The sequence below is a fragment of the Cotesia typhae genome, unplaced genomic scaffold (assembly GCF_013202065.1).
Source record: "Cotesia typhae breed Kobodo isofemale line unplaced genomic scaffold, CoteBio_Ctyphae contig_83, whole genome shotgun sequence".
Taxonomy (NCBI): domain Eukaryota; kingdom Metazoa; phylum Arthropoda; class Insecta; order Hymenoptera; family Braconidae; genus Cotesia; species Cotesia typhae.
This window is the reverse complement of record NW_027423769.1, coordinates 1,999,242-2,024,676: the sequence shown is the minus strand read 5'-3', so window position 1 is coordinate 2,024,676 and position 25,435 is coordinate 1,999,242. Positions and strand designations below refer to the sequence as shown.

The window sequence follows — 25,435 nt, the reverse complement described above, 5'->3', positions numbered from 1 at the left end:
ATATATATATATATATATATATATATATATATATATATATATATATATATATATATATATATATATATATATATATATATATATATATATATATAATTTAAATATATGTAATGTGTAATTTATTTACGGAAGTAACTTATATATATGTGTATATGAAAGATATGTAAAAAATGGATGTGAGTACTCAAATGAAAGCTCTTGATGAGTGTAATCATCAAGATGAGTAGTAACATTAAACACAATACATATTAATGACATTACAAATATAAAATTAAACAAGAATAACTGAATAATTACATTTAATTTACGTTTTAAAAACTTTTATACGTATTATTTGATACATTAATTTTTTTTTCATTTATTTTCTTGATTATCAATCATACTGCAAGGAATTAATACTAATTTTGGAATCATACCTGGAGGCGTAATAAATTGTTGGGTATTAGCAGATAGTTTTTTTTTCGAACACCGTAACTCAGCTTCAGTAACTATTTTACAAACAGCCATTTTAACTTCAGCTTGTGCTTTGGGTGGTAATAATTTAACAGTTTGTGCCATGCTGTTAAAAAATAATTCGGTACTCGTTGTTTCTACCGATTGTGCTTGTACTGGCTCGCTTTTAGCCTCTGTAACATTTTCTTCTTTTTTTTCCTGAACTTTTGTAGTGTTGGGTGTTGGATTTATAATAATAGGATTTACATTAACATTGTTATTATCATTACTACTACTACTACTATTATTATTATTATGAACTTTAGGTAATTTTAATTGTTCAATTTTAAAATTAGGGCTGAGTATGCCATAGTTATTATCACTTAGATCAATAGATTCTCTGGTTTCTTCATAATCATTTAGTTTCATTCTTTTAGGGCGTATTTTACGATATTTGGATTGAATCTGTGTGTAAATGTTAACCCCGTTGGAAACATTCTGGTTGTCATAACTGTTTATCATATCTGTAGTTAAATGCTGTTGACTGTTATCTATTATTTCAATAGTGTTATGAGGCAGTATAGCGATTGGGTCCGCGTTTGTTTCTTCCAGTACTTCTAAGTACTCACTGTAGTCTTCATCATTACGATCTTCTAATTGTTCTAAAAGACTTTCTGTACCAACTCCTCCGCGATTTATTTCTTCAATATATTCATCACTTAATTCTACGCACTGTGGTACGTAATCTGGTTCATACCTAAATATACAAATAAAGAATTTATTAATATTTATAATTATGTTAAAAAGAAAAATGGGAATTAACAATAATAACAATTTTTAACTTAATTTTTATTAATTAATACTTACGGAAATTTTAAAAAACTTAAATGATCTTCAAAAATCCATTTTTTTCTTCTAACGCCTTTTTCAGCTTTATTTTTGAATTTTAATATACGACAGTAAGTATCACGTAAATTCTTCCATCGAAGTCTAACCCAACTAGCTGTAAAAAAAAATTATTTAATTATCGAAATATATTTATAAAATAAAAAAATAAATACTTAACAATTTTTTCTATTTTGATAAAAGTTAAATTATAATGAAAAAAATTTATCAAAAAAATTCCACACTAAAAAATTTGAAAAACTACAGGTGCAATTTAAAAAAAAAATTTATTACTGTCTAAATTTGTTCTAAATTTTTTTATTCTTTTTTAATAATTAAATTAAAACAAAAAAATATTCTTTAAAAATTGCTTTTGCAGTTTATTACACGTGCAAATTTTTTTTTATTTTTTTGTAATAATTTTTTCAGTAAAAAAAAATTCTAAAAAATTTTAAATGTCTGCTAACTTTATTTTCATTAGGTATAATTGGATTTGTTGTATAAATTTAGTAAAAAAATAAATATAATTACCATCTAACCCTAATTCATCAGAAATTCTTTTCCATACTTTTTGACGAAATTCCTGTAACTTTATTGCAGTACCTTTAACGTCAGATATATAAAGTACCGGGTGTTGTCTAATAGCTTCAATAATTTTTAATGAAATTTTATGGGCATCAGGAGGCATTGTGGGCATCATCATTTTTTAAAATATTGACAATTACATTAGTTGAGTGATTTTTCTGAAAAAAAAAAAAAAAATAATAATAATAATAATAATAATAAATAAATAATTGCACGAATATCTTAAATCATTAATTTAATAAATTTATTATTATTATCGAAGAAAAAAAAGTATTCTTGATGAAATTATTAGTTTTGTTTCCATTGAGGTCATAATCGTTCCTTAATGGCTAGTTGCCAGATTGAATGACCTTTTTACAATAATTATCTTCTAATTAATGTATTTATTTAACAAATAAAAAAAGTTGGCTTGAATTTTTGGATTATTAAGGGAAATCTAAAATAGTATAGTTTTTAATTATTGACAATCGCCAACGTCTTTTCATTTGTAAACGGAGAATATGAAGTACATACCTAAAATCTGCGAAAATCGCGTCGTCGACAACGTGAAAAAATAAAGGGACCGTCAATGAAACTACATGCGACATGGTCGCTGTCTAAGGGACGCCATAGTAGCTGCCTAAAGCTTAAAGGCAAAAAACTATAGGAAGAGCAAACTTAAACCTGCTTGTGCTGTTACTCACAAAGAATTTTATCCAACAAACAAATTAAAATTTTTACCAAAACAATTTTTTAATTTATTTAATTGTTAAATAGAGTTTTATTTAATTATATTAATAGATAATAAAAATAGATAAAGTGTAACGCAAGCAATAGTAGCGATAAAAAGTAGCGACATCTGTGACTAGTAATTAAATTTAAGAATTTATCGACTGAGTGGTTTTATTCAAATGTACATTATTCAAACACTAGAAATTTAAAAAGCGCGCCTAAATTTTAACCAATAATAAATCGTGGACCGTTTTTTTGCGAGTTTCGACCTTTGACTAACTTTAAGACTTTCATTTTTTTTTTTTTTTTTTGCTTTCTTTTATTTTCCTAGCAACCAGACGGGAGTTAAATGTGATATATCTCAGCAGAAATCAGGAAAATATCTACCGGACAACATCTGACACCAGTGACAGCTGTCAAGAATTTAAATCTCTTCTGACTGGGTCATTTAAAGTTTAAAAAATTTTTAAACGCTTTGTTATTTTATATAACAACAATAAAATTAATCTTTATTTTTACGGCGCGGTATTAATAAATTATTTTTATTGCTTTTTTAATAACTTATAACGTCAGTTATAAATAATATCACATTGTTTGACATATGAACAATTGTTCTTCAATTTTAGATTGTTAAAAAGTGATAAAATAAGCTGGTGTACGTGATTGGGATAAAGTAATTTTATTTACATCAAGTTTTGCTTTTAATAAGCAAATTTATGAAAATATTTATGTTAAATATAAACGTTAGTGCATAAAATGAAGGATAAGGACAATAAAAGTAATAATTTTTGTTGTAAAATGCCTGAAGAATCAGCTTCCAGTCGTGATGAAATAATTATTGGTGGAATTGAAGGGTAGATTTTTTTTTTTTTTTTTTTTTCAAAGACAAATGACAAAAATATTTATAAAAAAAATTTCACACTGTTATCAGTTAGCCATGAATTTGAAGAAAAAAAAATCTTATTTGCTATCTTGATAAATAGATAATCTATTGATAAGATAAATAACTTCCTTATATTTTTGTAAAATTGATTTAATTTTAAATAATCTGCATACTTAATATTTAATTACATTTTAATATTTATATACTTATGGAATGATTCCATCTAATTTTTTTTGACTTTAAATTATCACTGAGAAAACTCGTACAATAAATTAGGTCAATTTAAATAATGAAAGTATTATTTCAGAGGCGGTACACATTCATCTCTGATAATAATGGACGGCAATGGAAATCAACTTACACATATCAAAGGTCCCGGTACAAATCATTGGGTAATGAACATGTTGCACTGCTTAATTTTTAACGAGCAACCTTGCAGTCACTGTTGACTTGTGAACTATAAATAAAAAAATTTTTTTTCCGGAAAAAATGTATTTTTACTTGAAATGCGTAGAAATGACGAAAAAAAATTTTTTTGGGGCCAAAAGGGCGTAAAAAAAAATTTTTTTTTCGGAAAACAACATATTTTTATTTTAAATGCATAAAAATGATAAAAAAAATTTTTTTTTTAATTTGAAATTAATTTTGATAAAAATTTTTTGGAATTTGAAATTTGTGATAATTTTTTTTATTTAATTAAAAAAAGTTTTGATTTAAAAAATTTTTTTTATTCTCTTAATAATATAAATAATTAATGTAATAATTATTTTAGGGTTTGGGTATGAAAGAAACTGCTACGAGAATAAACAACATGATCCTCCGAGCGAAAGAAACTTTAAACATCCCCGAATCACGTCTATTAGATTGTGTCGTATGTTCTTAATTTTGTTTGATGAAACTGTATTTGTAATTGAAACAAATTTACGGAGGTGAATATTCTAGGGTCTGTGTTTGAGTGGCTGCGAGGAGGAAGAAACAAATTGCAAATTAATAGAAACCTTGACAAAAGAATATCCGTATGCCAGTAAAGACTACATTATTGGATCAGACACGATGGGAAGCTTGAAAACTGGTTCTGATTGCGGAGGCATAGTTCTTATTGCGGGAACAGGAAGCAATAGTTTGCTAATTAATTCAGACAACAGTACGCATGGATGCGGAGGCTGGGGTCATATGATCGGTGATGAAGGCGGAGGTAATTTTAATTAAAAATATAATTATTATTATATATTTATTTATTTATTTATTTAATAAATTAATAAATTATTGTAGCTTTCTGGATCGCTCACAAAGCTTGTAAATATGTGTTTGATGACATGGATGGCTTGCATAAAGCTCCCCACTCTACAGCATTCATTTGGGCGGCTATGAAAACATTTTTTCATGTAAATAGTATCAACGAAATGCTTCCACATTTATATTCTAATTTTGATAAAAGTAAATTCGCAATGTTTACAAAAGAAATTGTTGCGGGATGCGAAAAAAAAGATCCACTGTGTGAAACTTTATTTACTTTAACTGGACAATATCTTGCACGATATGTCAATACGCTGGTCGCCAAAGCTCACAATGTAGGTTTTTTTTTTTTTTTTTTTTTTTTAAAATTTATTTAAAAATTATTCACTAAAAATGTATTCATTAAAAATTATTTATGATTTAAATCTAAATTTATTTATTTTTTTACCAGGATGTAAAGTTAGCCCCTGGAGGCATAAAGGTCATCTGCGTTGGTTCAGTTTGGAAGTCGTGGAATTTTATGGAAAAAGGTTTTATAAAAGAGATTCAAGAAGGACAGTTGGTTGATGAATTGACTTTATTACGATTGGTGCGCCTTCGGCGATTGGTGCTTGTTACGTTGCGGGAGAAAAAATATCTTGTGAAAGTCTTGTTAAAACACATGATAAAAATTCCGAGGCTTTTTTTCATTTTAAGCGAGGCACTGAACCGACGAAAGGAACGCCTGTTGAGACTATTGACAATATTTACGAGGCTATCAATGTAACTGTATCATAAAATTTATTTTATAAAACTATTTAGTATAGTACGTAAACCAATAAGTGCAATTAAGCTAAGATTAAGATATTGAATCAATTTACGGCAATAATTATTTTATAGATAGCAATATTACATTATGGATAGAAAAAAATTTACTTGAATCAAGTAAATAATTTTGAAAAATTTCATCTTGATTTGAGTCAAAAAATTTTTTAACTAAACTAAATTTTACTATAAGTAATTGTTTATAAGGAAAGATCTTTGAAAGTCAAAGTCAATGTTCTACCTATCAACAAACGCGATGACATAATTATATATTACGTGAATATGGGAACAAATAAAGTGATCATAAAATTTGACAGTCTAATAAAAATGATTTTATAAATTTTTTTAATTTGCAAAAATGGGAGTAACTACCATCTTGGGATGGATTTGGTATTGTTTCACATGGACTCTAGTTAAAATCTTTAATTTAACTGGATACATAATTGCATTTTCTCTATTTACAATTTTATTTTTCTTCATATTACCAATGCTTATTTTTCTGGCTCTATGGAAACTTGGACTTCTTTGGGATACTAACAGTCAGTAATATTAATTATATTAATAAAAAAATTATTTTCACTTATTGTTATAATTTTAACAGGCGTTACGAGTGGTAGTGAAAGGCCAAATTGATCTTCAATGTTTTCACTCCTCGATTACCTTGTACTCAAGGTAATACAACAGGATACAAAGAAGTAAATTAAAAAAAAAAAAAAAAAAAAAAAAAAATTATCGTTGATATATTTAAAAAATATATGTATTTTTGTACACGGTATCACAATTATTTTTTTGAGTAAAAATAATTCAATACATAACTAAAATATTTCACTATTTTTTACTCCCGAGTTTTTGTAAAAAAAAAAAAAAAAAAAAAAAATTGTTTTTTTACATTTTATGTAAAATAAAATTAATATTTTACATTGAGTACACGGAAAAAAACAAGATGACACTGGACATCATCCCAGATTATACTCAGTGATATCTGGATTATGCTCATTATAATCCAGATTATACTGAGTATAATCTGGATTTTTTTTTTTTTTGACTCAGTATAATCTAGGATGATATCCAGTGTAATCTTGTTTTTACCGTTTAGTTAAAACAGTAATATCAGTAACAATAATGATAAAATAAAAATTATTTTTATCTACAATACATTCTCTTTGATTATTTAACAGTATAAAATAGATATTTGCACAACTTGGAATACAACATGAAATAATACATACATAAACTATTATTAATGATAACAATTAATAAGCTAAATACTTAAAAAATTTGATTTTTTTTTTTTTTTTTTTTTAACTATAATAATACATTATACAATTGCTCAGCAGTACGCTAGTGATTTAAATCAAATATTTCAATTAATAGTGGCTCAACACTTGAAGGGTTTACATTTAAATAGACATCAACAACTTCATTATTAAGTCTATGAAGCTCGGATATTTTTTGTATAAGCTTTAAAAACGTCGATTTTGCTTCACATCCTGGATATATACTTTCTAAATACCTTCTTAATAAATAATAATAAGAATTCTGTAAATGATAAAATCAAGTAGATTAATATACACCCTAAATTTAGGAGTTGAATTTCAAAAGGGTATCTTTTCATTTTTGATTAATCGAGAAAAAAAACTTTTGAAAATCAGCTCTTCAATTATTAAAGTTAAAATGATTAATAAAATAAATAGTATCACCTGTTCTAATTTAATTACGTCGCTGTGAACAACACGTGGTCTATCTGGTGTAAATAAAGCAATGGCACTTAGTATTAAAATAATATTTTCATCACGCCAACGAGGATCAAAAGTTCCAACAAATCTTGCATGTTCAGAATAAAGATTACCTTTAGCTTCTTTCAGTACTTCAACTTTTATTTTTGACATTTTTTCTTGACTATGAGGTATTTTCCACATATTTTTATCAGAATCATAATTCAATGCTGACCGCAAGATCATCATTTCAGTGCAACCGCCTTTTAAAAGAGCCAGTTGATCTTCTTGACACATATTTTTGAAAGCATTTATTTTTTTAGCCATTTTTATTAATCTTCTAATAGCCACCGCTGTCAAATTTATAACATCTAAAAGCATCGGATCAGAATATTCGGCAGTGCCCTGTTAAAATAAAAATAATATTTAAAACTTTTCAACTCTAAATAAATAAATAATTACTTTTGTTAAATTGCACTGTACTTTCTTAAATATTGAAATTTTTAAAAATATAAGCTCATCCCGATGTTATACTCATCAAGAGCTTTCATTTGAATACCCACATCAATTTTTCATATATTTATATATATATATATATATATATATATATATATATATATATATATATATATATATATATGTATATATGAAAAATATATGAAAATGCATGTGGGTACTCAAATGAAAGGTCTTGATGAGTGTAACATCGGGATGAGCTTATATTTTTAAAAATGTCAATAGTTTTCAAGATACAAGGTAATTTCTTAATTATGTATATTTCTTAATAATATAAATTAATTGTATTAAAAATAAAAAAAAATAAAAAACAAACCTTGAATCGACATTCTTCACCAATCAAATTGGTAATATCATCATCTAAAGGCGCAAGCAGTGCTTTATTAGCGACAATTAACTCATTTAATTTAGCCCGTTCAGCATCATTTAATTCTCGACTATTTTGATTTCCTCTTAAAGCAGAATAAGCTGAAAATTCTAATTTAATAGCCTCACAGAGTATTGATTCTATTGAATTAGCCGCTATAGGAATTCTTTGAACATCTTGAACGACATCTCTAGTTACATCATCGGTCTCTCTACTCCAGTCATTTCCACCATTAAATTCATCAACTTTATTATCACTTTCACTAGATTTATGGCTTGTAATTAAATTAGTCAATATTGGATTATCAACATTTTGCTGCTCTGAATCCAATAAATTACAAATAATATTATTAGAGCCTCTACTAGTAATCGTTAAATTATTTGATTTACTAGATTCATTATCAAGCTCTAAAAGCCTCGATACCTGAGAATCATTTGCTAACATAATAGCTACTTGCGGCTCTGACATCATTTTAGTAACAGTACTTTTGTCTTGTAATAATTTAGCAACCAACTGAGGATTATCCTGAAGAATTTTAATAAAAAATTCTGATTTTATCGTAAATTTATCAACAAAAATTGATGATTTTGTCTGTCCATTTTTTGTACAATCTTCAATCACAGATGAACTACTTTCCGGCCTGTCTCTAGATAATACCAACTCGGTATTTTTATCTTCGATCAAACTATCATCATCCAACCTGCCGGTAATTCCACAAGAATCAAGGTAAGAATACTCCTTATTATTATTATTATTATTATTATTATTATTATTATTATTTAGTGACTCATTACACGTAATAAGTTTCTCTGAACTGCAAGGATTTTTTGTAGATAAATGAGTATTGCATTTCTGAAATGACTGACTTGGCTGCGTTGAATCTTTAAGCATCTCCAGTGTTTTGGAACCGATAATATCTCGATTCTCTGGAGGGCTTGAAGGACTAGGTACACTTGCAGCAGTGATTGGGCTCATACTCTCAATAGTACGCTCTCTGTTCCCGTCTAAATCAGTGTACTTTTTATCAGACTCCCAAAAGTAAGTCTCTGACACTGTTGAAGCTACTGAAGCAACTGACATCGAAGTGTCATCAAAGTTAGCATCTTCAATAACTTCTCGCTTCATTTTAGGACCTCGTAACTCGTCAAACGACCTTTTTTTCGCACGATTCTGCTCCACTTTCTGTCGTTTAAGGACCTTGTCTTCTTCTGTCATTATATACTCCTTTCTCATGCCGATACTGAAGCACTTGTCCAGCCGGCATTTTTGACAGAATCGCCGCGTTACCGGTGTGACATTACAGTTTTCAGAAAATGGACACCTAAAATCCTACAAAACAATTATTTCAACACTTATTTCATTGGTTATCTTTAAATTAATGTCTATCGTTATCATTATCAATTTGTTTGTCGCTTAATAAAATTATTACTTTTGAGGTCAAATTAAATTTTGAGTAAAAAAAGTAAAAATATGAATGTTAATAAAAATTAAGAATTTTTAGAATTTTATTTTTGGAAAAAATTATCACAAAAAAAAATTTTTTAAAAATATAAGTGTAATTAAAAAAAAAATATTTTTTAGTTCTAATTTAATATTAAAAAAAAAACCAAAAATTAAAAATGCAATTTTTTATAAATAATTTTTTTAAAAAAATAAATTCTGCAAAAAAATTTGAAAAACTATAAATAACTAGAAAAACTATGAAATACTAATTAAATTATTAAAAAAAATTTTTAATATTTTAAATTTATAGTAGCTTGTCATAAAAATTAAGTTAGCCGACATCTAAAATTTATAATAATTTTTTTTATTGAAATAATTACAACAAAAAATTTAATTTGTAAAAAATTTCAAGAACTACACGTGTAATTTTTAAAAAATATTTTTTAGTTCTAATTTAATAAATAAAATAAATAAAAAAATTAAAAAAGTCGGCTAACTTCTGTATAAATAATTTCACCTTGTTTTTTAGGGCATTTCTCCTGAAAAAAGCTTTGCAGCTTTCACATGACACAGCATTAAAATTATATCCCAAAGCTCGGTCTCCACAAACACCACAAATTTTGTTAGCTTCTCTACCATTTGTCTGTTCATCTTCCATATTTTAAAAATACGTAAGTAATTATAGTGTTTATTGACGTTTTAATGTGATTTCGAAATCACTTCATCACTTGCGAATGTTTGTTGTTATTCTTAAATCAACCACGAGGATAATAATGGGTGACTCATTTTTAATAAGCTCTGAAATAATAGATAACTATGAACCTTTTTTATTATTTAAACTAATTCATAATAAAATAAAAAAAGAACAATTAGGATTAATTGATTTACTAAACAACAATAAATCTTGCAGTGTTGACAAAGTCTTGAAATAGAATTATTTCAAATGACAACTTGAATAAACCTTTAAATTGACTCTCACTTATCAACAAACTTAACACAATAAGCTATGTAAGAAAAACGTGTGTGTGAATGCTAGGTTCTATTAAATTCTTTTTAGAAATATAAATGTCTATTTTATTACGTATGATCTGTCTCTATCACACTTCTGTCATTATTCAATCAAGTCTACAACTGTGTTTGTCAAATAAAATTAGCGAATGTTTATTTTTTAGCTTTGGTATCATTGGAGCGCTTTTTCAGTGTTGGTATAATTGGCGCGCGTTTTTTTTAAATTTGAATTTTTAAATAATTTTTTATTCAATTTAAATAAATTAAATTATAACACTGATATTAAAATTTTTTTTAGAGTTTTAATTAATTAAAAAATTAATAAAAATTACAAAATAATAATAAAGATTATTAAATAAAAAAATTCCTTAAACTTTGAGCTTCCTTTAAAGACGATATCATATTGTTTAATCTCTTGATAAAAATGTTAAGTAAGCAAGATTAATTATCAAAAAAAAATAAGTGAAAGGAATAATTAAAAAAAAAAAAAAAAAAAATATTTAATTAATACAATTTATATTTTATTTTGATCACATTTTTAACATAAAAATATTAGAGAGAATAGACTATCGTTTTTTTTTCTTTTCAGAAATAAATGCACATTTCTTTTAAATATTTAATTATTAATTGCACTTGTGGTGTGATAAATTATCGATAAATATTTAAGTGCACTTATGATATGTTAATATATAAATTATACATATTTTAAATCCATAAAAATAGTTATTAAGTAATATTACAAACCGTAATTTATAAAATTCATACAAAAATCAGTCATAAAAAACAGACTCATTATTCTTCATCATATTAAATTTATATCACTCTTAAATCTAACTTTATTAAAATTTATTTAAAATGCACTGATGGTATATTATTATTTAGAAGGCGTATCAGTTAATCTCGTACGACCCATCTGTATTCCACCGGAGTATAAAACTAATTCTTCTTTCGAATAAAATTTAATAATTTCTTCGACAGTTGCAAAAGTTTGTTCGTCAGCTTTTAATGATCCTAATGCATATCTGTAAAAAAAAAAAAATTATCTCATTTATTTAAAAAAAAAAAAAAAAAATGACACTTGCAATTTTATTCTAATTAAAAATATTAATAATCTCAAAAAACAAATTATCTTAAAATTTTTAACTCAAAAATTATATTTATTAATTTACCAGAGTTGATTTTTTTTTTTAATTAAAATAAAATTGCAAGTGTCAATAACTGGGTCTTTTACCAAATTTTATAATTTAAATTACCTGCTATCAGTTCTTTTTCTCACAGGAACATTATAAACTCTGTCTTTAAACCAAAGCACAAGAACTAAAGGATTATTGAGATCTGACGTCGATGGTCTTAGTAAAAAATATCCATTACGAGCGCCTATTAATAAATTAAATTTAAATTATTATCAGGTAGATGATGACCTTAATAGTTGATGTAAATATAAAATTATTCTTACGTTCTTTGATAAGAGCAATAGCTTGTTCGCGTGTAACATTATGAAACCACGATGATTCCATGTAAGATTGTCCAAACGGAGGTGGTGGTAACGGTCTAGTAGCTCTCATTTCCGCTGATAGAGATGTATTACTGCCAGAGTGTGGTAAAGTTGCTGATTTTTTTTCTGGTGATCGTTCTGCAATTAAATTAATATCATCATGATGAAAAAATCAGTCTATTGATATCTTATATTATTAAGAGAATAAGAAAAATTTTTTGTCAGTACAATTTAGAAAAATTCATTATTTAATAAAGCAAGATTTTATTCTGCTGACTGACTGCAGGGTTGCTAGATGTAATTTATTTTTTTTTTTAAATAAAAAATAAAATATTGAGATTTTGATTGTGAATTTTTTACTGACTTGAAAGATTGAGACGAGCCTGTGTGAGCGCTGCCGACGTTAAACATTCTGATAGACTTGCTTGTTTTCGTACAGATGTATTTAGTGATATAGAACGTTTTGAACCACTAACTAATGCCATTTTTAAATAAAAATAATGTATAAATATTTGTAAATTCAATAAAAACTAAACTAAATGTGATTCGATTGATTAGAAAGACACTACTAAACTCTGAGCTATTACTGTAGACTTAGTACGCGTTAGGCAGTCCGGTGGTCTCTCTGCATGAGGTAAATTTCGTAAAGTTTCATTTAAAAATAGACATTTTAGTCATTTTAATAACATGCCATACTAATTTTAATCAATCTAACCTGAATGGACCGAAATTTCGTGTTCCGGTGTATAACAACATTTCGAGATCGCCTGCTTTATCCGAACAATCATATCAATCACTTCATTAATCAAACGCGAGCCCAAACCAATAACAAGACCATGCGTAATTCTTAAATAAAAACACGAACATTTTCCGCTTTGTTTTTGCATTTCATTGCCATTTGATTTAATTATTTATTTTAAATTTAATGGACTAAGTACTTTATTTGTCAATGAACTAAAAGCGACTGAGTACTAGCAGTAAAATGCAAGTGGTTTGCAGCCAGTTGCACTACACGTGTTGTTCTGCTCATTATATTTTTTTTTTTTTTTTTTTTTTTTTTTTTTTTAATGATAATTCTAAGTGAAACATTTAATACCAACCAATTTTATTTAAAGATCTTGTTGATGACGTTAACGTGGGAGTTGATTCTATTGTACTTGAAATTACCGACGTCGGAGGTGGATCATTTGCGTTTGGATTCGGAAGTGGTTGAATGTAATAAGCATTGTCGTCCGGCTAAAAAATATAGTTAGATTAATATACACGATATCAAATGCTATTTATAAATATAAGAAAAAAAAATAGAAAATGTGGTAATTATTTACAAGTGGGGTCAATCCTATTTTAGGCCATAACTAAGTGAAAAATTAACATTTAAAAATTTTTTTTATTCTGCTTGTTTTTACGGCGAATTTATGATAAAAAATGTCGTGAAAGTTAAAAAAAAAAATTTTGGCTCTCATGTTTTTGGATAAAATTTATATTTTATCTTTTTTCGATGTTTTTGATATTTTTTTTTTTTTTTTTTTTTTTAAGTACATAAAAAAACGAACAATTAAAAAAAAAATTTGAATATCACAATTTTTTTTTAAATTTATAAATTTTTTAAAATTGTAATAATTAACGTTTGTTTTCAAATTGTTCATTTTTTTATGTATTTAAAACAAAAAAAAATATCAATAAAATTAAATATAAATTTCATTAAAAAAATTGAAAATTAAAATAGACCCCGCTTGTAAATATTTACCGAATGTTAAAAGGTAAAAGCGGTTATGAGCTGTAGAGAAAAATATTTGATTGATCTATTATCGCACCATTGTACGATTAGAAGTTGGTAATCCACGGTAACGAATTACAGTAAATTCTTCACCGTTTTCCCCATTACTCTCGTCAACAATAATATTATTTTCTGCTAAGATTCGCCTATAAGAAGAATAGACATTGAAAAAAATTTTTTTTGACAATAAATTAAATAAATTAAATAAATTATAAGCCAGTAGAGGGGAAGAAGCAACAGGAATTTGCACGAGTTTATAAATTTAGACTCTCACTTAGATTCTGTTAAATCACGGTCAAGTTTTTCACATCGACTACGCAGCAGCCTCAAATACCTATCCGCAAGATGGATAGCCCGAGAAATTCTGTATTCCTGTTGAATAGCTCCAAGTGTTTCAGCAGCACAAGACACTTTCCGTGCACACTGTGCTATTATTTCTATTTGATTCCTTGCACGTTCTATCCTATCAATTGTCTCACTGTCAAAGCACAATGGCGCGAGTTCCTGATGAGTTTAATACGTTGTCCATTTTTTTTTTTGCCTTTTATATATTTTATACAAGTACATATATATTTTTACAATGTAAATTTTTAGTTTAGATTTTTTGTTTTTAATTTTTTTTTGAAATTTAAAATAATGGTTTATACTTGCCTCAATACTTTGTTGCATCCTTGTTACTTCATTAGTAAAATTCCTTTCCGTTTGATCACGTCGACGTTGAGATAATGTTTTTCTACGTGAAAGTGTTAATCTATCAGTACAGAGTCCAAGGGAAAATGCTACGTATTTTCGCTAAAATTTTTAAACATTCAAAAAATAAAATTGTAATTAATTATTGAGAGATATAATAAAAATGTGTAGTAAATATTTACAAGTGGGGTCAACGATTTTAATTTAATTTTTTTGAACAAAGTTTCTGTTTGATTTTATTGATATTTTTTTTTTTTTTAAATGAACAATTTTTCACCTAATTCTGGCCCAAAATATGTTTTACCCGACTTGTAAATAATTACCAAATGTGTTTTTATTTCCTACTCAATTACCTCTAATTCGCCTTCAACTAAATCTTTTTCTCTATAAAAAAAAAAAAAAATTGTATAAATATACTCGGATAAATTATACACAAATGAACTAATGAGTAAGTAAAATCATGACATTATATTCTTACTCTAAGTCATCCGTATCGGATAAATGAGCAATTCCTGATTCTTGCAAACGAAAATCCGTGAGACTTGGAAAAACAGTTAGTTTAAATTCCTGATAATTGACATTTAATTTAGGTTTTTCAACATCGCAAATATAGAGATTACTTTCGTGACCACATCCAAGGTTTTCACTCTCTGACCTCGATCTTTTCATAACTGGCAGTATCTGAAATAAATAGAAATAAAATACATAATCAACGATCATTAAACATATTTATTTATAACATTTTATAATTATTTTTAGATTGCATAAAAGTAAAGTGAAATTTTACTTCTGACATATGTGATCTTAATTCTTTGAATTACAAATATAAAATTTTTTTTTTTTTTATCGTTTAATTAATCACAATGTAGATTGCAATCACACTTTAATGAATGTGCAAAATTTACTTAAATGATTTCAAGTACAAATTAATCAACGTCAATTAATCTCATCACTTTAATATAAAGTAATAAAATTTAATAATAATGATGATATAATAATCAAAACATAAAAATTAAATATTTACCTCGCGCTTAGCAGTTGGTTTATATGTAAATGTTTTGTCATTAATTCTTTTCGCTCCATTTGATAAATTAATTTTGACTGGATTTGAAAGTACTTGAAAGGATTCATTCACGTGCGACGATTGATTAACATCCAATGAGTCACGTGTATATTGAGCATTTTTAATGTTAGTCGCAGAACTATTATCATTATCATTATCATTCTCATTATCTTTATTATCACAAGTAATAGCCGAATCACTGTCTGATGAATCCGAGCTATCCTCACCACTCGACATTGCAAGCGTGACTGCAGCTAATTCGCTGGCGGCCTTTTCAGTTACTGCATGAATGTCGCACTTATTACGATTATTATAAAACTGCTTCGGTGATCCAGAATTACTACCCGATTCAATCGTCCACGTGACGTTCTTCAATTCTTTCCGCACTGATTTATTCTCTGTTATGATAAATATTCATAAATTAATTCATTTTCAATAATTAATATACATTATATTCTTTTTTTTTTTTTTTTTTTTTTTTTATTTTTGGTAATTATTTACAAGCGGGGTGAAAAATTTAGGTGAAAAATTAACATTTAAAATTTTTTTTAATTTTAATAAATTTTTCAAAAAATGCAAAAAAAAAATATCAAATAAAAATTAAAAAATGTTTTTGATATATTTTTTTTTGAAAAGTAAAAAAATATTTGTTTTTTAATTGTTCATTTTTTTATATTTCAAAAAAAAATATATCAATAAAATTTCCTTAAAAAAAAATGAAAATTAAAATGGACCCCACTTGTAAAAATAACTAAAAAATTTTTTTTAAAATTAATACAAGTGATTTTACCTTTATCTGAACTGTTGTACTGATCATCATTAGAAATCGGCGTTGAACTCTCTATTAATTTTTTATCTATGCCAAGTAGATTAAATTGACTTGTATTATTATCAGTCGTTGCCAAATTTTCACTAGACGCCAAAGATTGCTTTGTAATTTTTGCAGGTGAAAAATTGAATTTTGCCGGCGCAATATTAAATTCAATTTGATTATTTGCTACTGAAGTGGATTCACCGCAATCATTTGTTGAATTTTCTTCTAACGAAGCTTGTAGTTGAGATAAATTACCCGATGAATCGCTACTAGATTCTTGAGCTGTGCGATAAGTATTAAGTTCTGGAATCGGATCAGGAACAGGAGTGCTACTTGTAAAATTATCATTAGATGATTGTGATTCCAATATTTTATCCAGATCACTTGTTCGCGCGAATACGGAAATTTTTCTTCTTGGTGCGTTTTTTTCACTCATTATTGGCGAGTTACAGATAATCGGACTCCATTCAGTATTTTTATTTGGTAACAAGTGGTGTTTTGTTGTTAAAATCTGCGATGGTTTTTTCACAATACGTGTCTCATTTATAAGCAGTTTGTTGTTGAAAGTATTCTTCTTTTTATTGTTATCACAATTGACTGCGGAATATGGATTTATTTTTGTATCAACACTATTAGAAGATAACGTTGACAACAGATTCTCTTTAGTGTTTAAATTCGATGAATTACTCCTTAAAAAAAAAAAAAAAAAAAAAAAAAAACAATTTAATAAATTAAAAGAGTCACTTTCTAAAATTTTTTGGTCAGAACTTCCTAACTCGCGGTCATCACAAGTAATTCTGATATAAATCTGCTTGACATTAAAATAATAATGACGACAATAATCAAGATATAGATACAGTTCTGTCGTTATATAGAAGGTAATAAAACCATTGATCGAGTTGTCGTCGCTTGTAATGACAAGGAGACCTTGGTTTTTAATTGTATAAACAATCAGTGTCGAGGAATGTGAGCTCCATTAGTAGCTCTGGCATTGCAATTTCCAGGTTTAGCGCTTCATAAATCTATTTAGACAACTGCAGCGTTCACTTTTTAATAATTATAATGTAAAAATTGGTGCTACATTGATTTTACATCAAGCATTATTTATTTGTATTTTAAATATTTATATTATTAAAACATTAGATTAATATGACATTGCAACTTGTCATATAATGATATTTTTAAAGATATAAGCTCATCCCGACATTACACTCATTGAGACCTTTCATTTGAGTACCCACATCAATTTTTCATATATATAATATATTTAAATATATTATATATATGTATATATGAAAAATATATCAAAAAGGCATGTGGGTACTCAAATGAAAGCTCTTGATGAGTGTAACATCGGGATGAGCTCATATCTTTAAAAACTTCAATATTTTAGAAAGTTCAGTGCAATTTAACAAAAGTAATTATTTAATAAAGCAAAATTTTAATTATTTATATTTTACAAGTCATGGCAGTCACTGCAAGGTTGCTAGTTATTCATATTCATACATTCGTAAAAAACTATACGATTATTTTTTAGTATTATCAAAAAAAAAACTAAAAATTAAATTTTATAATTTAATTTAATTTACAAGAAGAAAAAAATTAAAGATACTTTATTGTCGAGTAAAGTAATTGGAGAATTGTTCAATATACGGAGTTATGAAACTGTGAGCACTAATTAGGATAAATCACCGTGTAATCACGTTAACAAAGTAGTAGTTGATGAAGAAATAAAATTACAGCTTTCAGTACACTCATAATGATACGATTAAATTTTTCAGACAGTTTGTAATATTTGTTTTCTTTTTTTATTTTAAGTAAAAAATGTTATTTATTGCTAACAAATCGGATAGACATGCGGCCCGATAGCTAACGATCACGGTTTACCGAGAACATTGAGTACGGTATGATAATATTTTCTAAAAGAAGAGATTGTCAGAGAAGGAGAACGATAAAGATGTATATATGAAAGTGGAAAGAGGGGATTCAGGGAAATGCATGCTAATTTGAAGAGCGAGGGAGTTTAAACTATTCTCGTCTATTGAGAATTGAATCTAATTGAATGTCTATTAATTTTAATACTGAAAAACCATTGCTACTTGATCAGAACTTTAGTGCTCTGGTTTATATTGAACTCGATTTAATCCGATTTGAGGAAGTTTATGTTTCAAATAGACTAATAGAGGTCACGAGCGAGGATAACCAGTTTAACTCGCTCAACTCTTCTAATAAATCATTCGATTTACCCAATCTGAGAGTTACAATTGCATTATATTGTCGAATATGTCTTGAAAAATATTAAATAAAATATATATATATATATATATATATAGTAGCAACCTTGCAGTCACTATGTGACTGCTGTGACTTGTGAACTATAAATAAATAAAATTTTGCTTTATTAAATAATGACTTTTGTTAAATTGCACTTTATTTTCTTAAATATTGAAAGCTCTCATCAAGAGCTTTCATTTGAGTACCCACTTGCATTTTTGATATATTTTTTATATCTACATATATATATATATATATATATATATATATATATATATATATATATATATATATATATATATATATATATATATATATATATATATATATATATATATATATATATATATACATATATATATATAAAATATATGAAAAATTGATGTGGGTACTCAAACGAAAAGTCTCGACGAGTGTAATGTCGAGGTGAGCTTATATCTTTAAAAATATCATTATATGACAAGATGCAATGTCATTTCTTAATTATTGATATTTTTAATGATATTCTCTTAATAATAGGTGATAATTAATGATGATAAATACGAGTGGAATTTCGAAAAGTTTCTTTCAATTTTTTAGTCATTATTGTTTTTTATGTCCTTTAAATATAGTTTCAAAGAGACTGTGGGAGGCCATGGAATGTTAAAATAAAATTGAGAAAAGAAAAAAATTGAATATAAAAACTCGTGCAATCAGGTCAACCAACATAATTCTTAAGTTAACCCGAGATTTCGAAGGTCACCATGGTTATTTTTACGTCGTATAATTTATGTGCGTTAGTTTTACAAATGAAAATGATCGGCGCAACCTGCGACGTTTCTATTTTTATGATAATATTCTTTGATCTTTGTTGTATCTTGGAAAATTAAAGTGGAAAATTTATGTTTTCCTCAAAGCAGTATTTGCTTGTTTCTATGACGAAATATTCAAGCTAAGCTAACACTAAAGCTTTTAAAATTTTTTCCAAGACTAAATTTAATCTATTAATTAATTACTTACGGCTTTATGAAATTTTTGTATGTTAAAATTTTAAGATCTTGTAAATTTTTATCCACCCATGGGTCTTCTGAAACTTGGCAACTTACATCATGTGTGAATCGTTTTTGAAATGCATCTGTTACCTAAAAATTTATTTATTGTCACAGGTCAAAAATATTTCCATAACAAATAATTCTATCTCTGACGTTGATCATGATGATGATGATATAATAGTTTAGTTGTCAATATTCACTAAACTAAAAATTTTAATACTTACAATCTCTGATAATTGTGAAATTTTGTCTAGCAAAATTAAAATATATTTTGCTTCCAAGTTAGATTTTCGACTATTATTTATATTTGTTTTTTCGATCACATATTTTATTAAATACTCGACTTGATCTACCGCACTGCGAACTTTTTCATCTTGCCAATCTAATTCCTCTTCAAGTTCTCGGATTTTTGAATTTTCATAAGAAACATCCGGCAAAAATCCCTGTAAAAATTTATAATTAATTTTTAGTAAATTTTAATCAATTAATAAGTACAACTTCTTTTTTAATAACTTACTGAAGCTTTTAATTCGTCGTACAGTGAATCTGAAGACGGATTATTAAATTTAATATCTGGCGAATGGTCAAAAGAAATATCTAAATTAATTGCCGATGGTATTAAATGCAGCTAAAATATTAAACGATTCCATTATTTATACAAAATTTAAAAATAAATTCACACAGAAAAATTTATCGACTGGAGAACAAAATTTTTGGCTCAAGAAAATTTTCGGGTGCCTGAAAGAAGACCAAAGTAAAAAATTAATTACCTGTTCGCTACTCGGTTTACCATCATTTGACTTTAACTCTAACTTGAAATTTTTCCTCTTCAAGTCTTCATTTTGTTCTTTTAACTCACTGAATATTTTTTCATAATAATCTTCCAGATTTTTAAGAGTTTGTTTCAATTGATTTAATTCTTTTTGGAGAACATTACAAAAATCTTCTTTTTCATCCAATGAACGACGATACACATTTAATTGTTTTGAAAATTTTTTCTTATCATTTTCAGCTTTATCATACTTAATTCTATAAGTCTCAGTATTTTGTTTATCAGTTTCAATCTTTTTAATCAGAGTCTTCCGTTCCCTTTCCCATTTTTCTTGCACAACTTGAAAATGTTTTTGATCTTTTTTCATATTATCAATTATCTCATTTTTTTCATCATTTTCACGTTCTAATAATCTATATTCTTCATTACGACGATCATACTTTTGACGAAATGAATAAAATAATTGTTTATAATTATTTGCTGACTCTTCAGATTTCATTAATTCTTCACGCAACCATGCATTGTCTTTTTCAAACTGATAAATCCGTTTACGTAGAAGCTCACTTTCAGTATTTTCTATATCTGCTTCGTATATCAATTTAACTGACTTATCAAGTTTATTACACCTAATCAAATTATTAGAATTTATTAAATTATTTGGTAAATATTTACAAGTGGGGCCAACTATTTTAATTTTAATTTTTTTTAACGAAATTTCTATTTCATTTTATTTATATATATATATATATATTTTTTTTTTTTGAAAAATACATAAAAAAATGAACAATTTAAAAAAAAGAATTTGACTATCACAATTTTATCAAATTTTCAAAAAAATTGTAGGTAATTATCAAAATATTCATAATTATCATAAAAAATAAATTTTTACTAATTAAAAGGGTCTACTTACTCTGTTGTTATTTTACTACTTGAATTATTTAAAATAGAACATTCAACAAGTTCTGTAGATTTCCCGCTATCATTGAAATCTCTTTGGAAGACATCTGGATCATCATCATCATCATCATCATCATCATCATCATCATCATTGGTAATCCCTTCATCTGGACTATCTGCAGTTTCTCCACTGGTCCATTCCGATATGTAATGATACATATTATTTTTTTTAAACAATACATAAAAACAAAACAAAAAAAAAATTATATTAAACTACATCGCTTGAATATTCTAGAAAAACAAATGTATTGTCTCCTTAAGTATAACACTAAGTTGGTACAATTGTTCAAGTGTACTATTATAATAGCATGTAAAATTGACTCAAAGAGCTTATCGCGCTAAGCAGCGTCATGACTATACAAAAATAATGATCGTCTAACAATCACCTTGATGCAAACAATACTGCTGATAATAACAATATGAAACACTACAGCAACTGCTCATTTATAACTTAAATAATTTAAAAAAAAATTTTATATTGACATTGACCGTGTAAAATGTAATCTATATTCACTACATACTTATTGACATTTATTTCAAAGTCATATTCATTTGGACATTTTGATTTGACGGATGTAATCCACGTATCGGCGGCTTGTCGAAAACTTCTCCAATTAATTCGCTCATTTGGTGCATACTCTTTCATTAAGTTCATAAATTTATCCAAGACATAATCATTTCTGTAGAATAACAATAATTATAAAAATATACTAAATTATAATAATAAAATTAGCCGACGTTTTTAATATTTTGATTTTTTTTTCAATAATTAAATTAAAACAAAAATATATTTTTAAAAAATTGCTTTAAAAAAATTTTTTTTTTTTTTTTAAATAATTTTTCAATAAAAAAAGAAATTCTAAAAATTTTTCAGATGTTGGTTAACTTAATTTTCAGCGTCATTAAAAAAATCAATTTTTCATTTGTAGTTGATAAATATACTTACGGCAAATTTGAAGGAATTTTAAAACGAAGATATGAAATACAGGAATGAATTGAAGCATCTGAAGGTTTGTAAGCTGATGTAGAAAATGACGATGAACTTGATGAAACAGTAGGAGAAGAAGCTAAACTATTCATAACAACTTTACGTATATCTGGAGCAATACAATAATTAAATTAAATTAATACCAATTGATTGTTAAATTTTTTTACTTATGTATAAATAAAATGTGACAATTTATCATTCATAAATTTAGTATAAATATTGTTGAAATTTGAGTACATTAAATAAATTAAATATGTTGACATTTGATAACATAAGAATAAAATGAATTATTGTTATTTCATAATGCTTACCATCGTCCGTAAATATATTGTCTGAGCTGAGTAATTTATTGTTATTCATGATGACAACAGATACCGAAAATGCCGGTTTTTGCTTATCCGAGTCAAGAGGCCAAAAAATTTCAATTTTATTATTTTATTATTATTATTATCACTTATTTATAAATGTTATTATTTCATCTTGACTAATAAATAATTATTTATAATTATACATGTTATAAAATATTAATCATTGTAAGCACATCCACTGTGAACAAAAAAAAAAAAAAATATATATATATATATATATATATATATATATATATATTTTGTTTACATCTTCAAATTCAAGGTAAGACGTCTTTAGCCTGGCCCGCGTAAATAAACGATTATGATTGTAGGTGTGATATCGAATCTGGTATCGATAAAACGAATATTTACTATCGACTCTCGACAACTTTACAGTAAACAGAACCGGGAAATTGTAAAATTATATAACACTGAAGCTAGCGGTCAGCTGTTAATTAAAAAAATTTTTTTAAAACATTAATTACAATAAAAAAATTTTTAATGTCTGTCAATTTCAGTGTTAAAAAAAAATGAATATTTAGAAATTTTAGAAATTAAAAATGCAATTTTTTTAAAATAATTTTTCGTGATAAATTTTGTGAAAAAATTTTTCAATAGAAAAAATTATTTAAATTTTTAGGTGCCAGATAACTCAATTTTCATGGAATTGTAAAATTATAAATTCGATGTTAAAGAAAAAAGTATTTATTCATTCCAATTAACAATATTAGCTTCAATAAATTTTTTTGTTTTTAATTAATTCACATTTTTATCAAAAGAAGTTATAAATTTAATGAGGCTGTTTAATTTTTTTTTTTTATAATAAATATAAGTAAAATTTTCAAAGAATTGGTCTGAGAATATCAATAATAACATCCATGGATTGATCATCAATTAGTACAATATCAAATACATCCAAATAAGACGGAAGCGCTGTTTCAGCCTGCGAAAATAAAAAATAAATTATTTAATGTCTGTTAAATTTACTTTCATAAAAATAAATTTGTATTAAATTCTAAACTTGCATGTTCATAAAGAAAACCAATTTTTAAAATTGTCTCGCAACTTGAACCATCGGCCATCGTCGCATCGCCAGTCATGTCTCCCATGAGTACAATGTTACTTCTTGATTTTAGTGTATTATAGTAATCTTTATCAATGACATGCTCATTTTTGTTGAACACATGAATTAACTTATCATTTTTAAACCCATTTATTTTGCCGTCCTTGTATTTCAAAAAATTTGATATAACTTTAACATTATCTAGGAAGACGTCATGGTGCTTCAAAACAGCTTCAACTACATCACCAAGACCAGCACTGAAAACAAGCACTGGTACAGCAGCAGCATTCAATCTGTCAATTAATTCTTTCGTTCGATCTCTGACGTCAGTACCATGGACTTTTACCACCTCTTCAATTTCATAGGCATCAAAATCAACCCCTCTGAGGATTTCGTCACTTTCTTTCATCCATGACTCCATTGCCTCTATTTTTTTGTGCATATCTAGGTCATGATCGAGTTCAATTGGACGGTACTTGTGGAACAATCGTTGTTCTTCTGCTTTTAAATTATTTGATATTTGGCTGCTTTTAAAAAATATTCCTAAAAAAAAAAATTTATAAGTTGACAAATATTAAAAATTAATTTAGTATATATTAGATAATTTTAAGAATTTTTTTTAACAAATAAATTATGGCAAAAAATAATTAAAAAAAAATTGCCATGTAGAAATTTTAAAAAATTAAAAATGCAATTTTTCAAAAATTATTTTTTGAAAATTTGTTAAAAAAAAAATTAAAAAAATAATCAGGTGACTGCTAACTTTAAAGTTATAAATTTTTTTATAATTTTATAGCAATTAAATTATTAAAAAGTTTCACATATAAAAATTAATAAAAATTACAAGTGAAAATTTTTAGAAGCATTTTTTTATTGTAATTAATTTGTTAAAATAATTTTTAAATTATTTTCTTAATAATATAGACTATATGCAGTACGTGGGATCATTTCACTATGAATATATGACGAAATAAATTTTTATGACTTACCAAAACTACTCAAAACTTGTCTACCATCAACATGCTGTTTTGTAATAGTTCTGTCAAAATCTGTAACAACCTAAAATAAATATGTCATTATCATTATTATGAAAAATATCAATTTTGATCAAACACACTATTTATTACATACTTGTAGCTTGTTCGGTCCATCTGCTCGGATTTTTTTAATCTTATTAATAACATTGTCAAAGTCACGGATTTTCACGTTATCTTTTTTTAAAATGGAGATCTGAAATTTAAACAAAATTAATAAATTATAAAAAAAAATAAGAAATGTCATATTTCTTAAAAGTAAAAAAAAAAAATTAGAGAGTAACGTTGTATACTCACGTCGTCAAGACTCAAATCTGTAGGCATGATTGATTTTTATTTGTAAAATGATTAATAATATTATCCTGAAATTGAAATATTATCTTTTCATAATAATATAAGTCAATCTCCTTGGAAAAATATGTCGTACAAAAATGTCTTATACGCGCTTTACTTTTGTCTCAATGTCGTTGGTTTATTTTATTTATTTTTTTTTTATAGTAGGGATTTGTTTTATCGAAAGAGAAAACATATGATCACTGATTAGT

The 25,435-nt window shown here is 26.1% G+C and overlaps 6 protein-coding genes across 9 annotated transcripts; 1 reads left to right on the top strand and 5 right to left on the bottom strand.

Moving 5' to 3' along the window:
* Positions 1-298: 298 nt before the first annotated feature.
* LOC141533148 (uncharacterized) lies at positions 299-2,700 on the bottom strand. The gene is made up of 4 exons (XM_074251851.1): positions 2,416-2,700; positions 1,849-2,060; positions 1,300-1,435; positions 299-1,189 (listed from the first exon to the last, which is right to left on the bottom strand). The coding sequence occupies exons 2-4, from the start codon at positions 2,018-2,020 to the stop codon at positions 355-357; spliced, it is 1,143 nt and encodes a 380-aa protein (XP_074107952.1). The 5' UTR covers positions 2,021-2,060; positions 2,416-2,700; the 3' UTR covers positions 299-354.
* Positions 2,701-2,965: 265 nt separating this feature from the next.
* Positions 2,966-5,864, top strand: Nagk (N-acetylglucosamine kinase). The gene is given in 8 exon segments (XM_074251850.1): positions 2,966-3,138; positions 3,240-3,467; positions 3,804-3,888; positions 4,269-4,367; positions 4,439-4,691; positions 4,769-5,067; positions 5,184-5,319; positions 5,322-5,864. Coding segments are annotated over 7 exon segments (1,158 nt in total). The 5' UTR covers positions 2,966-3,138; positions 3,240-3,369; the 3' UTR covers positions 5,510-5,864.
* Positions 5,865-6,646: 782 nt separating this feature from the next.
* Hr96 (Nuclear hormone receptor HR96) lies at positions 6,647-10,673 on the bottom strand. Of its 3 annotated transcripts, none has more exons than XM_074251848.1 (5): positions 10,466-10,673; positions 10,095-10,391; positions 8,084-9,463; positions 7,237-7,656; positions 6,647-7,075 (listed from the first exon to the last, which is right to left on the bottom strand). In XM_074251848.1, the coding sequence occupies exons 2-5, from the start codon at positions 10,233-10,235 to the stop codon at positions 6,878-6,880; spliced, it is 2,139 nt and encodes a 712-aa protein (XP_074107949.1). In that variant the 5' UTR covers positions 10,236-10,391; positions 10,466-10,673; the 3' UTR covers positions 6,647-6,877. The 3 variants fall into 3 exon arrangements, with proteins under 3 accessions (XP_074107949.1, XP_074107948.1, XP_074107950.1); XM_074251847.1 differs by having other exon boundaries at positions 10,095-10,375; XM_074251849.1 differs by having other exon boundaries at positions 10,095-10,375; positions 10,471-10,673.
* A 455-nt stretch (positions 10,674-11,128) lies between these two features.
* LOC141533176 (lymphocyte cytosolic protein 2) lies at positions 11,129-13,344 on the bottom strand. Its single transcript, XM_074251900.1, has 4 exons — positions 13,181-13,344; positions 12,042-12,218; positions 11,839-11,962; positions 11,129-11,607 (listed from the first exon to the last, which is right to left on the bottom strand). Exons 2-4 carry the CDS (start codon positions 12,148-12,150, stop codon positions 11,460-11,462), a joined length of 381 nt encoding a protein of 126 aa, XP_074108001.1. The 5' UTR covers positions 12,151-12,218; positions 13,181-13,344; the 3' UTR covers positions 11,129-11,459.
* Positions 13,345-13,852: 508 nt separating this feature from the next.
* Positions 13,853-23,081, bottom strand: LOC141533213 (uncharacterized). Of its 2 annotated transcripts, XM_074251956.1 has the most exons (16): positions 23,062-23,081; positions 22,758-22,992; positions 22,405-22,555; positions 21,980-22,138; positions 21,412-21,588; positions 20,500-21,127; positions 20,247-20,357; positions 19,954-20,172; positions 19,698-19,819; positions 16,401-17,113; positions 15,572-16,008; positions 15,026-15,228; positions 14,901-14,931; positions 14,509-14,649; positions 14,132-14,361; positions 13,853-14,003 (listed from the first exon to the last, which is right to left on the bottom strand). In XM_074251956.1, exons 2-16 carry the CDS (start codon positions 22,804-22,806, stop codon positions 13,886-13,888), a joined length of 3,489 nt encoding a protein of 1,162 aa, XP_074108057.1. In that variant the 5' UTR covers positions 22,807-22,992; positions 23,062-23,081; the 3' UTR covers positions 13,853-13,885. The 2 variants fall into 2 exon arrangements, with proteins under 2 accessions (XP_074108057.1, XP_074108058.1); XM_074251957.1 differs by lacking the exon at positions 13,853-14,003 and having other exon boundaries at positions 14,187-14,398.
* Positions 23,082-23,482: 401 nt separating this feature from the next.
* On the bottom strand, positions 23,483-25,370 carry Cn-iiib (cytosolic 5'-nucleotidase IIIB). The gene is made up of 5 exons (XM_074252128.1): positions 25,188-25,370; positions 24,988-25,086; positions 24,846-24,915; positions 23,819-24,399; positions 23,483-23,736 (listed from the first exon to the last, which is right to left on the bottom strand). Exons 1-5 carry the CDS (start codon positions 25,212-25,214, stop codon positions 23,635-23,637), a joined length of 879 nt encoding a protein of 292 aa, XP_074108229.1. The 5' UTR covers positions 25,215-25,370; the 3' UTR covers positions 23,483-23,634.
* Positions 25,371-25,435: the final 65 nt, after the last annotated feature.

Bases quoted from the DNA above. Each gene is read 5' to 3' on its own strand.
- Hr96 (XM_074251848.1), bottom strand. From the start codon at position 10,235: ATGGAAGATGAACAGACAAATGGTAGAGAAGCTAACAAAATTTGTGGT. The intron at 9,464-10,094 runs GTGAAATTATTT...ATTGTTTTGTAG, and splicing joins GAAATGCCCTAAAAAACAAG to GATTTTAGGTGTCCATTTTC. The intron at 7,076-7,236 runs GTGATACTATTT...TATCATTTACAG, and splicing joins ACGTAATTAAATTAGAACAG to AATTCTTATTATTATTTATT.
- LOC141533213 (XM_074251956.1), bottom strand. From the start codon at position 22,806: ATGAATAACAATAAATTACTCAGCTCAGACAATATATTTACGGACGAT. The intron at 21,128-21,411 runs GTAAGTAGACCC...TAATTTGATTAG, and splicing joins AGTAGTAAAATAACAACAGA to GTGTAATAAACTTGATAAGT. The intron at 15,229-15,571 runs GTAAATATTTAA...TATTTATTTCAG, and splicing joins AACCAACTGCTAAGCGCGAG to ATACTGCCAGTTATGAAAAG.
- Cn-iiib (XM_074252128.1), bottom strand. From the start codon at position 25,214: ATGCCTACAGATTTGAGTCTTGACGAC. The intron at 25,087-25,187 runs GTGAGTATACAA...TTTAAATTTCAG, and splicing joins CAGATTTGAGTCTTGACGAC to ATCTCCATTTTAAAAAAAGA. The intron at 24,916-24,987 runs GTATGTAATAAA...TATTTATTTTAG, and splicing joins ATGGACCGAACAAGCTACAA to GTTGTTACAGATTTTGACAG.
- LOC141533176 (XM_074251900.1), bottom strand. From the start codon at position 12,150: ATGAGAGCTACTAGACCGTTACCACCACCTCCGTTTGGACAATCTTAC. The intron at 11,963-12,041 runs GTAAGAATAATT...ATTTATTAATAG, and splicing joins TATTGCTCTTATCAAAGAAC to GCGCTCGTAATGGATATTTT. The intron at 11,608-11,838 runs GTAATTTAAATT...TTTTTTTTACAG, and splicing joins AGAAAAAGAACTGATAGCAG to ATATGCATTAGGATCATTAA.
- LOC141533148 (XM_074251851.1), bottom strand. From the start codon at position 2,020: ATGATGATGCCCACAATGCCTCCTGATGCCCATAAAATTTCATTAAAA. The intron at 1,436-1,848 runs GTAATTATATTT...TTTTTTTTACAG, and splicing joins TGATGAATTAGGGTTAGATG to CTAGTTGGGTTAGACTTCGA. The intron at 1,190-1,299 runs GTAAGTATTAAT...TTGTATATTTAG, and splicing joins TTAAGTTTTTTAAAATTTCC to GTATGAACCAGATTACGTAC.